General features: G+C 37.8%; 1 protein-coding gene across 1 annotated transcript in view; it reads left to right on the forward strand.

Moving 5' to 3' along the window:
* Positions 1–11954, forward strand: part of LOC147476674 (uncharacterized) — a 33054-nt gene extending 21100 nt beyond the window's left edge. The window contains 1 exon segment of the mRNA XM_086585793.1: positions 11764–11954. Within this exon segment, the coding sequence (XP_086441919.1) occupies positions 11764–11954 (191 nt within the window).
* Positions 11955–13251: the final 1297 nt, after the last annotated feature.

The following is a 13251-nucleotide window of genomic DNA, read 5'->3' on the forward strand; positions in this document are numbered from 1 at the left end:
GTTTACATTCATGACGGGATAGGCTTTTGTTGCAGCAAAATAGCCTCAACCTTTTAGTTAGAGATTCGATTAAATTTTTTAGTTCTAGATCGGGTTTCATCTCAAACATACCGGTGGCCTTAATCTGTTGAAGAAGAACTAACGAGCGGGGGATATCATCACTACCCCCCAATTATTATTACGTTTAGTTTGATCTTCTAAAAATTTGTAAGCCTCCGGGCTCCTTTACTTAGGAAACTACCCCCATTCATTATGTCAAGGACTTCTTTATGGTGATGTTGAAGTCCTTTGAAAAAGCACGAACTAACGTGTCTTTTGCTAGGTTATGATGTGGACACTCTATAAGGAGATCGGTGAACGATTCCAAGCCTCGAAAATGATTCATGAGGATTTTGTCGAAAAAATGAATCTTGGAAAGCATCTCATCCGTCTTTAGGGGTGGGTAAAAATGTTCCATAAACAAATTGAACAAGTTTAGCCCACGAGTCCACAGAGTTAGGCTTTAAGGGCGATTAACCAAAGACGCACTGCCTTATCGGCTAAGGTGAAGGGAAATACCCTCGGTTTAATTTGTTCCGCACCTACCACCGTAGGATGATGGAATGTTGTAAGGACTTGTTCAATCCTACGTATGTGTTGATAAGGTTTTTCATGGTCTAAACCATGGAAAACGGGTAACAAATTAAATATGTTTGGGGAATTCGAAAATCCCCAATTACTAGAACGATGCAAGATTTAGGGCTATACTCGAGGCTTTGTAAAAGTCGGAGAGAGGAGTCTCTCTTTCTTCACCATTATGTCGGTGTGGTTGGTGGAATAGTAGCTAGAGGTGTAGTGATTGGTATACTCAATAGATTTGCTTGTTGTGCCGACGGTTAATTCGTTCGGTGTTTTTCTCCGACCCGGACCTTAATCTCATGCAAGTCTAAGTCTAAACCGACAACACTCCAAACAATCTTGATATTTTAGTATAAACCTCTAACTGGAGATCTCACGAGGTATGGAAGAAAGGAATACCTGATAAGCGTCCTTGCTTCGCTTATGAATAGTGTCTTGTTTACGCGTGTTCAATGTAAATAACAAGTTAGAACACTGAAAAACTTAAAATGAAAGTTCAAACAAACACAGAAAATCCGAAAATTTGGCTTAGAGGAGTGGGTGCATCACTTAGAGCCTTGAGGCCATTGGCAACGTGTTCTAGTAACTTAGTGAATTTCAGCTTCGGTATGGGGCGTCATTCGCTTCGTGTTCAGGGCTATAGGCAATGCAGTGCGCTCCTTATATATCGATCGCGCTTCGAGTGGAATTTTGTCGCGAATTTTTCAGCAAAAGCGGATAACCACAAAAGATGAATCAAACAAGGGTGGGTGGGTTTAATGGGACTTAAAATGACTTATTCTACTATAAAAACAATGCTAAAGTGCAACTAAGATGGTAGCAAATGGCCATTTGATAAAACATAAAATTGAATAGTTTACCTCTGAAATGAGCGATGAACTTAAAACGTAAAGTAAACTAAACTATATTATGAGCCTATGTTTATCAAAGTTTCTACTCTGTCTATCGAAATAAAGGTGGAGTAACAAATTAGTTCCACTCCTAGTTTTCTAGCATGGAATGTTTTATAGTCTAATTTGTCGGATCTTAAGTCTAATGAGAGCTTTCTGAAGGGTGTTATACTCACGATACCTATATGAAATTGATTATGTTGAATTTAACTTCTCGAATGCTATGGAAATATGATTGTTTTTTTAATCTAGATAAAGGATTAGAGGGAATTGAATCCACCTCGAATCCAACTTAACAACCTAACATAGATTCTTGTATCTCGATTCTTACATTCTTACGGCAAGAAAAATTCGAAGTTCTAATCCCTAGTGTTCATGGCATTTCTACCTAATACTAACTAGCATGTGAGGTCGTCCACCCATTCTCATGGCGAATCACGACCTTCTAGAGTGGAATAGATTCTATAATGCTTCTACACTATACCACTAAGTTTTCATCAAGGCTTCATCAACCCCTCTAATGGAGGTTTTAGCCTTGAGTCATCAAACCATCATTTCCCATTGAATTATAACTACTCATCATATTAAAATTCTAACTTAACTAAATTAACTAACAATGTTTCAATCTACTTAAACTACGAAATGATAATCAACAAGAATTAAAACTAGATCTATAAATTGAGATGACAAAAATCGAAATTGACAAAATAACTATTTTATTTATCTAATCAATCAAGAACAATGATTCAAAGACTTAATCTAAAACAAGAATTGAAAATGGAACTAAAACTTAATTAATCTACTGAAAACTAGATCTAGAATTATCTATATGGTTTTAGGTCTAACTAGCTACCATTAACAAAGAGCTAAACTTTTGTTTTTATATGTCCAGATCCAAAATCGTGCATGGGCTTGGAGCCATGTTTTGGGCGAGAATCGTGCCCAAAACCCAATTCTTTCAATCCAAAAAGGCCTCTTCAGCTGCAGTTGGCTTCAACAGACTTTTCGTCCACTTCTGCTCCTCTGATTGGATCAAGGCTTAAACCATTGGAAAGATTTTTCCGAGCCGGTCGTTTTGACATAAGGTAGGCCCCATTACGAGGTCTGAGTCCAAAGATACGGCCTTCAGAAGTTCTGCTGACTTGTGTGTTGTTTCAGCCCGCGTCGACTTTTCAGCTTTTGACCGGGCTTTAGAAAGGCTTTGTCTTCTTGAATCTTGGCCTTTAATCACGGAACTCCTTAGTAACCGACCTTAGCTCCTTTATCTCGCTAAAAGTGGCACATTTCTGCACATAATGGACTTTGAAACCCGAAATGCATAAAAACAAAATCGTTAACTCTTAATTATTACTCACATAATTGGTCTAAAAGTATGCCCATTCTGGGGTTAAAACTACAGTTTTTGGGCTCTTATCACGCCCATGTGCCTATTCAAAACATGATTAGAGCTGGCGCCCTATTGTGCTTGACAAGAGTCCAAGAGATATAAGCGCACCTGCGTTCAACCAAAGCTTAACGAGGCGCACTCGCTTCCATGTGTATTATTTAGATTTCCACCGCACCATTTTAGTTTTAGTTCCTATTTTAGAAACTTGTAAATCTCTATATAAACTTTTTGTAATCTTCTTAGAAATTAATCAAGTAAATATTCTCAAAATCTCTCTCTCTAATTTATCAAAAATGCATAAATAAACTTTAAAAATAATGAGTCCAACCCATAACAACAAATATAAGCAACGCTAAAATTATAATCAAACAAATTATCAAAAAAATAAGTTAAACAATGGAGTTGAATGGTGTACTTGCTGCTAATGACAATGGTCAATAATCCAACTATCGAAAAAGTTTTATTTATATGTCATCCCTTTTGCTTCGATCTTTTCACCAAAAAGAACGCACAAACAAATTTTAAAACTGGACATATTGAACAAAATTCATCAATGTAAGTGTAGCAATAGATAACGTTTCAATCAATAATGCGAGAACTCTGTCACAATATTGCAGATATTTATTGCTTTAGTAAGAAGTACTATGAAAAAACTCCAAAAGAGTAGGGCCATCGTGATCAAATAAATTATTTTTATTCCCTCGAAAAATTTGTATTTGTGTGATTTCGACACACGCACCACTTGGTAGCAATTTTTTTGAGCGACTTTGGCCCAAATTGAATTAACGGCTTCTCTTGTTGAGGATATTTAATGTGAAAGTTGACTCCGACTATTGTTGATTGAGATGGTTTTACATTTTCGATTTACATTACAATAACACATGAAGGAAATTGTCTAATCACAATAAAACATGAAGGAAAATGTCAAAAAATAATAATTCTGAGTTGGAGAGTTTCTTACCTAATCAAATTCACCAAGTTTCCATAATCAAATACTAGTTATTAGAATCAGTTGATAGCGATGGCGAGGAGAGTTCAAGCTTCAACAGACAGAGAGAAAGAGGGGAGACGAAGATAGACTGAACGGAGAGAGAGAGGAAAAATCGAGAAGCATAGAGAATTCTCTATTATGAGCGAATAACATTTCTGCCTTGTGCTAAACTGAGAAATTACCGAAATGCCCCTAGGACGTACACTAAAATCACTGTTCCTCGACCCCCACATTTTTCTATATAGTAAAGATATTTCCCATATTTAGATAGTTTGAGCAATTTTGTATGATGAATTTGTTATCTCTAGTAGTAGTATCTTGATAAGTGCAGAATTATTACATATTCACGCCCAATTTTATATGAGTTAGTCCAGTTATTTTATATAATTTCGTATTGATTATCGTGTTTTCCTTGGTTTTGCGTAAATGGTATGAATGCATTGAACAGTTGAAAAGTGCTGGAAGTTGACTAATTGTGCTATAGAGAGGGCCCTCTATTTCCTAGCGCTTTGACTAAGCCCAAGTGACCAAAGCCTGTAACCGAGTTAAAAGGTTGGACCGAACCAGTTAACAACTAATGGCCATACCGATTCATGTCCACATGAGAGCACCGGAATCAGACCTTATGTTTCTCCACCCTTCGCATGAACAAGCAGAGAACAAAAGGCGAAAGTCCTTATTCAAATAAAACCGATCCGAATTCCGAAATCTAAGCTACCAAATTAGATACTCCTAGTTCCATTTCAAATCAAACCTTTGCTAAAAACCGAAACCTCTATATATACAAAAGCGAAAGCAAAGAAGAAAAGGGCCGGTCTTGGCTGGAAAATAAAAGCAGAGAAACCGGAGAAAGGAAAACAAAGCTAGGACCGAACGAGAGAGAGAGAAAAGCGATGAAATTTGTCAGAAGGGGACGCCACGCAATGATGAAGAAGGTGCGTTTCTTGGCTGGAAAAACAGCACAGAAGGTCGCGTTTTTGCCGGAAAAGAGGCAACAAAGAAGGAGAGAGACTACACAAAATGGGAAAGAAGGCGCTTCTTAACAGGAACAAGAGAGGAACGCGGACTGCGGAACAAGGGCGGCGTCTCTTGGCTGAAAGTGGAGTCGAACACAGCAGTGTGAAGAGAGGCTCACCGGCGGATTCTCAAGAAACACGATTTGTTGGAACCAAGGAGCAACAAGAGGGACTTCTGCGTGCTATGGATCTGGGATAAGGAGTTTTATCTCTTCTCGCTTTATGGTTCCAGTTATTATGTGTAGCTAAACTATAAGCTAGGGCTTAGAGGAAGCCCTAGACTTCGCGTAGGTTTATCTTGTTTAAGTGATTTATTTCATTTCCGGAAGTTAAAGATTCATTGATCATTTTCATTATTGATATTAGTGGTATACTTTCATTAATTATATCTTGCATGACTTGACTAGTTAATCGTTAGATACATATTCCGTTCTTATCAAAGCATCGTTTTTATCGTTTACGTAAACTTGTGAGAAGTCGTCGCGTAAGAAGACGATTTTGCTAGGAGTTTATATTCTCGTTTGTTTGAAATTAAGTCAAACCAATATATAGATTTATATAAGAGCTCAACGTTCACATCTTCGAGAAAGCTAGGGATTTCTTTTCCTCGTGCTACTACTCGTAATTAAAAGAGAACTTTAAAATTAATTAAACTAAAATAATCTAACAACGGTCTAGGGTGGATTCAATGCCTTAGTGTTTTCTTCGTTAATAGTTAATCCATTTAATTTATTGCTTTCGTAGTAATTAGTTAATTTTAGTTAATAGTAACTCAAACTTCCATAAAACAAATATTGTTCGAATTAGGTTAGGTAATATTTTAGTATTCAATTGTCCTGAGTAGCAATCCCTGTGGGATCCGATTCGTTCCGCGCAACTATATTCAACTTATAGCCGTATGCTTAGGGTTTAACTAGGGTTAGATTAGTCTATTTAAATTAGACTAACTAATTTTCTATCAAGTTTTTAGGCCGCTGCGGGGATTGTAAAGTAGCACAATTGAGTTTTAAAGTCTTATTTATCGTGATTCGTAGTTTAAGTTTAATTATCGTTATATTAATTAAAAAGTTTCATTGTGTTTAATTTTAGTTATTTTTGCAGATAGTTAAACAAAGATTTCTTCTTACAAGGTTGATAGTCGTGATTTTGTTGTGGACTTTGTGAAGTTTCTTGCTTGTCGTCACCCCGGCTGCCGCAAGTAGCCCTCGAAGGCTCACGCCCGAGGTATCTCTTTCCTTTGTGGGTTGAATTTTGTTTTTTTTGTGTTTTGTTTGTTTTATTGTTTCTTGCATTTAGGATTGGTTAAGTCACCTTTGGACCAGCCCGAGGCATCTTGCATTAGGGACGGGTTTTTAGCCCGCCACTAGGAAAACTCTTTTGACATGGATCGAGTGACGGTGCTTTTGCACAAGAACTGAATCGTGTTATTTGGGTTTAGGAGCAAATATATTAAACAATATTTAAAATTCAATTTGGGTTGAAATATTTGTTTGGTATTGTTTGTGTGAGCATCGTTTTGCATCATTTATTAGAGTCTTAGGTTTTAGAAGTGGTTTATGATTGAGGACTCGATCCAATAATCGAGTTAGCACTATTTGATTCGAAATTGAACGGACACTTCATAAAAGGATTAGAAATCTTGCCCGAAGTTAGAAATACCTATAACCTTTGTCGGTAATACATCAATTTTTTCCGACATGGTCAGACAATAATAATGACATTGTTGTCCAAGTACCTAGGTCCATTAAGGAATTCATATATCCTACTAGGACAACTCGACCGTCTTGCATCGTTCCTCCACCACCAATGCTAATAATTTCGAAGTTAAAGCCCAATCTACTTGGGCTACTTCCCTAAGTTTAAGGGTATTATTGAGGAAGATCCATATCTTCATGTAAGGAGTTTGAAGATATTTGTGGGAATTTGTGAAACTTCAACAGGTTTAGCGATGAGGCTATAAAAGTTTGAAGTTATTCCTTTTTCCCTTAAGGAGAAAGCGAAAAGTTGGTTTCACACCCTTCCATCTAATTCCATAACTACATGGGAAAGATTATGCATTGTGTTCTTAAAGAATTTTTTTCCCTAATCATAAGGCAAAATTTTTTAGAAAAAATTTATCATCTTTTTGCCAAGTGGAGAGTCATTATGGAAGTGTATGGAGAGGTTCAAGGACCTGCTCTGCTTGCGGTGTCCTAACCATGGCCTTAGAAAGGGTAGACTTATACTGATTCTCTATGAGGGTCTTGATTTTAGCTCTAAGGCTATGATTGAGACCATGAGTCTTGGAGATTTACGTGATAAGGCTGTGGATGATGCATGGTCGCTTTTAGAAGACGTTGCTTGAAAAGGTCCAACAATGGGAAACTAGTGATGAGCCTTAAGAAGGTGGCTAGTAGTACTACAAAGAATGTTATGTTTCACGTTGATAAAGATTTTTATTTCGAATGCCAAAATAGTCAATTTTAGTTAGAAGAGTTGAGGCTCTTGAGGTAGAAAAGGAGACAAAATCTCATTTCAAGTTAATAATGTTGAGACCCACAGTTTGTTTGTTGTGCGATAGTCTTGATCAACGTGATTGATAATTGCCACCGCGTCAATCATAAAGTTAATGCTTTTAATTCACACCAAAAGCCGTGCAATAATCCGTTTTCTAATCACGTGATAACCCCGGGTGGCGTAACCCCAACCTATCTTGGTCCAAGGGTATACATCGGGGTGGTCCAGAGTTAGTAATACAAACCCGGTCAACAATATACACCCCAACCACCTAAGCCATCACCTTTAGAAGAAACTATGGCTCGGTTAGCCTGGACCACCATGAAATTCGGAAACAACCCAACAGTTTATGCAAGCCGGTCAAACGGCTACTTTCGGAGAATGCTCAAGCCCTTAGGAAGTTGGAAGTTCAAATTGGTCAAATTGCTAATACTTTGAATGAGGGGACAAGGGTAAGTTTCCTAGTCAACCAAGAGCTAATCTGGGGGACAATTTGAAATAAGTTCTAACTTGAACCAAGGGAACCACCGAGGGAGCAAGCCAAGTCTATTACTATTCTTAGGAGTGGTAAACGGGTTGATAATAGGGTTGAGGTACCTAAGGATGGTGAGGTTGGACCTGATCCCATAGAGATTGTAAAGGAGGAGAATGGCGTGGGTGGGACTACTAGTCGTAATACTTCCAAGGAGAGCTTAGAACCTCCTACTCACAATGCAGACTAGTCCTATACCTTCTTATATACCAAAAGCTCCTTTTCCCAACGGTTAGATCCCGGGCTAAGAAAGGTTCTAATTTGAGTGAGATGATGGAGCTGTTTAAACAAGTTCAAATCAACATTCCATTACTTGATGCCATAAAACAAGTTCCTTCTATGCCAAGTTTCTTAAGGATTTGTGCACCTGAAACGTAAGTTGAATGTGCACAAGAAAGCCTTCCTTACCGAACAAGTGAGCTCCATTATCCAAAACCAAACCCCGCCTAAGTTTAGAGATCACGGATGCCCTACTATTTCTTGCGTAATTGGTGATCATATGATTGAGAAGGCATTGCTAGATTTAGGGGCTAGTGTTAATTTGTTACCCTATTCGGTTTATTCTGACTTGGTCTTGGCAAGTTAAAACCACCACCATTACTCTTGATTAGCGGATAGGTGCGTGAGAGTTCCACGGGTATTATTGAGGATGTTTTGATTCAGGTTGACAAGTTTATTTCCACTGTTGATTTTATTGTTCTAGATACCGGCTTTTGTTCGGGACCACTAAGCACCACATTCCCGTTATCTTAGGTCGTCCATTCTTGGCCACATCTAATGCTATCATTAAGCTGCCAGAATGGAGTGTTGAAACTTTCTTTTGGTAATATGACTCCGAGCTTAGCGTGTTTTAATGTGGGTTGACAACTCCACGAGCACGATGATTTTTGGAAGTTAATCTTATTGAGTCACGTGGTCCATAAGACTTTCTTAGAGAGTTATTCGATGACCCTCTTGAGTCTTGTTTAGCTCATTTTGGTGGTAATTTTGATGTGGATAGTTCTATTTGTGAAGTTAATGCTTTGCTTGATGCTTACCCGATCTTAGATACTAATAAAGTGGAAAACCAAGGTAGAACCTCTTTCTCATACGAGTCTAAAACCGGTTTCTTCCATAGATAGTCCTCCTAAGCTTGAGTTGAAACCATTACGGATACTCTTAAATATGTCTTTTGGGGCTGATGAGACCTTGCATTATTATTGCGTCTAATCTCGATAGTGAACAAAGAGGATAAGTTGATTAGGGTTCTTAGAGACCATAAAACAGACTCTAGAATTGGACTATTGCGATATTAATGGGATCATTGATTGATTGTATGCATCATATTCATCTTGAAGATAATGCTAAACCCACCCGTGAGTTCGAGGCGACTTAATCTAACATGAGAGGGTAGTGAGAGCGAGGTTCTTAAGTTGTTAGATCTGCGGGTATCATTTATCCCGTCTCAGATGAGCTTGATGGGTGAGTCGGTTCGGGTTGTACCTAAAGTCACGGTATTACGGTAGTTAAGAATGTGAATGGCGAGTTAGTTCCTACCCGTATGACTCTTGGGTGGCGTTTTTGTATTGACTATAAATAAGTTGAATCTAGCCACTAGGAAAGATCACTTTCCTCTTCCTTTTATTGACCGGATGCTTTCGAGCGGTTAGCGGTCGTCGTATTGTTTTTTCGATGGTTATTCGGTTATTACCAAATATGTATTACACGAGGATCAAGAAAGACTACTTTACTTGTCCTTTTGGAACTTTTGCCTACCGGAGTATGCCATTTGGGTTATGTAATGCACGGTACCTTCGAGAGATGCATGCTTAGCATTTTTACGACATGGTAGAGAGGTTTCTTGAGGTGTTTATGGATGACTTCTCTGTATTTGGTGATTCTTTTGATGAGGGTTTGCACCATTTGGAATTAGTATTAATTAGGTGCAAGGAGAAGAATCTGTGTTGAATTGGGAGAAATGTCATTTTATGGTTCAACAAGGGGTATTGTTCTTGGTCATATCGTTTCTAGTAAAGGCATTGAGGTTGATAAGGCCAAAATTGATGTCATTTCTAGTCTTCCACCACCTAAGGTATGTGAAAGATATTAGGTCTTTTTTAGGTCATCTTTGGATTTTATAAAGCGATTCATTAAGGACTTTAGCAAGATTTCTAAAATCCCTTATGCAATTTACTTGGTAAGGATGTCGATTTTGTCTTTGATGACGATTGTTTGAAAGCTTTTGAGAAGCTTAAGCATTTATTGACTACCGCTCCTATCATCTGAACCACCATTGGAGTGTGCCTTTTGAGTTAATGTGTGATCGTCGGATTATGCTATTAGGCTGTTTTAGGTCAACGGTTTGATAAATTGCCCCATGTAATTTATTATGCGAGTCGAACTCTTAATGATGCCCCGAATGAATTACACACTACAACCGTAAAAGGAGTTGTTAGGCTGTTGTGTTTTGCTTTAGACAAGTTTAGGTCTTATCTCATAGGGTCTAAGGTTGTCATGTTTTCTTGATCATTCGGCTTTGAAGTATTTTCTTTCTAAAAAGGATCTTAAAAGCGTCTTTATTAGTTGGGTCCTCTTATTACAAAGAGTTTGACATTGAGATTAGGGATAAAAGGGTATGCGAGAACGTGGTTAATTTGACCACTTGTCTAGGCTTATAGTAGAGTCTTCTACTAGTCTTTTGCCTTTGAATGAGTCCTTCCCCGATGAGCAACTTTTGGTGTCTCCGTTGCCTTGGTATCGCGGATATTGTTAATTATCTTGTTATAGGTCGGTTTCCTTCTCATGGAGAAAACAAGATAAATCTAAGTTTCTTCTTGAGGTTAAGTATTTTTAAGGATGACCCATACTTGTTTAAATCATGCCCCGATAATATTATTAGGAGATGTGTTCCTGAGAGTGAGTTTAAGTAGTATTCTCTCCTTTTGCCATGACCATGCATGTGGTGGTCACTTTGGTCCTAAGAAGGCGGTACTTAAAGGTTTTGCGGTGTGGTTTTATTGGCTACTCTCTTTAGAGATGCACATGAGTTTTGTTTAGGATGTGATCGATGTCGGTGTCACGGGTAATATTTCCCATAGGAACATGATGCCTCTTTCCCCTATTTTGGTTGTTGAACTTTTGATGTGTGGGGTATAGACTTCATGGGTCCTTTTCCACCTTCCTTTGGTTATCTTTATATCCCGTCGCGGTAGATTATGTTTCTAAGTGGGTTGAAGCGGTGCCATGTAAAGCGAATGATCACAAGGTTGTAGTTAACTTTTTGAAATATAATATATTTTCTGTTTTGGTACTCCTCGTGCAATTATAAGTGATAATGGTACTCATTTTACAAATCGTCGTTTGAATCTTTAATGAAAAAGTACTCTATTACTCATAAACTTGCTACCCGCACCATCCCCAAACTAGTGGCCAAGTTGGAAGTATCTAATAGGAAATTAAAACGGATTTTAGAAAGGCGGTGCGACGACCCGTAAGGATTGGTCTCAACGTCTTAATGATTCCTTTGGGCTTATAGGACTTGCTTATAAGACTCCCGTTGGTATGTCTCCTTATAGGCTTGTGTTTGGGAAGGCATGTCATTTGCACAATGGAATTAGAACATCGTGCTTTACGGGCCATTAAAACTTTTAACTTTGACATCGTGAAGCGGGTTCACAACGTAAAACTTCAATAAATGAGTTAGCTGAGTTAAGGAATGAGGCATATGAGAATGCCAAGATTTACAAAGGCCGGACTAAGATTTTTCATGATAAATCTATTCTTCGCAAGTCCTTTGAACCTAATCAAAAAGTTTTTGCTATATAATTCTCGTTTAAAATCTTTTTCCTGGTAAGATTCACGTTCTAGGTGGACTGGTCCTTTCATTGTTAAAACTGTTTTTCCTTATGGAGCTGTTGAGATAGAGGATCCTACGGATGGTCGTATGTTTAAGGTTAATGGTGAGCGCTTGAAACCATATCTTGATGGTTTTGCTAATAAGGATGTGGAAGAAGTGGATCTTATTGATCCCGTTTATCATGACTAAAAGGAGTATGCTTGTTGTATTTTAGTAGTTTAGGTTTTGTTTTCGTTGTTTTAGGTTTTACTTTTCTTTTGTAAGAGTCAAGCCATTATTGCTCCCAAATATTTCATTCCGACCCTAGTCTCCATTTGGGTTAACGATAAACAACATATTATTGTGATTTTGAGGTTATAGCCGGGTTTTGTATTTATGAAATGTCGAAAATACAAAGGAGACTCTGTCGAAATTTTTTTCAATTTTGGGAGTTCATTTTGTGTTTAGTTGGTAGACAAAATGCTAATCTAAGAATTGGGTGTCTTGAAGCATTAAATGCGCTAGAGAGCGTTAAGCTGTAAGCGCTTATGGGAGGCAACCCATGTTTTTATTTTTGTTGAGTCTTTTTGTGCACGTGTATCATGCATTCCACTCTAGCACCTTTTCTCCTTTTTTAGAGGCGTGTAACTTCTATGGGATGAGACCGCGTGACACATTTTAGTCATTGTAATGCTTGGGTCCTCTTTTATATTATCATTGTTATATCTTTTGTGAGGTACTAATTTCTCTGGTGGCTTAAAGATATTATTTTTAGATCTTTGGAAGCTCTTGGTAACCTCTTTCCTTATATACTTTTACTTGTCTATGTTGTTATCTTTTAAATTCAAGAGTATCTATGTTAACATTGAGGACAATGTCTATAAGAAGTTTGGGGGTGGGAACAAAATGTTTGTTTAGCGAAAAATAAATGTCCAACATGGTATGATTAATGGTGATTTTCTATGATGAAATTAAAAAATTGATTTCTAAAGCCACTTTGATTTTCAAGGAATCCATGAAGTTAAGAGTCACTTTTTGAAGTCATTGTTGCTTTTAGACTATTTTTTACCTCTAGAAATAGATTTTGTTGATGAAAGTCTAAGCCAAAGTGGAATATGCACTATTAGCCACGATACATGTCAAATTGAAGAGTAATTTAATCTCTAGTGAACTAGAAGAGAATATAGAGACTTAACCCGTGAGATTTGAGCCTTTGAATTTCTTGGAGAGTTTTTACGTAAATTCGAGTCGAGTTGACTCAATCATTATACATTGCTTGAATTAGTTGTATGGTCTCATATTTTTTATTAATTTGGTCGATCCACGAAGTAAAGGGGGCTCTCCTGACGGGGATTGCTCGAACCTGAGAATATCGGAAGAGATATGAGAACAGGAGAGCCAAGAGCGAGAAGGCGAGGCGCGCGAATCGAGAGAAGGCGAAGGAAAGCCAGGGAGACTTCAACGCGTCGACATGAGTTTTTCTTACCTTACTTTATTTTTCGGTTCG

The sequence above is a fragment of the Coptis chinensis genome, chromosome 9, assembly GCF_015680905.1.
Source record: "Coptis chinensis isolate HL-2020 chromosome 9, ASM1568090v1, whole genome shotgun sequence".
Lineage (NCBI taxonomy): Eukaryota > Viridiplantae > Streptophyta > Magnoliopsida > Ranunculales > Ranunculaceae > Coptis > Coptis chinensis.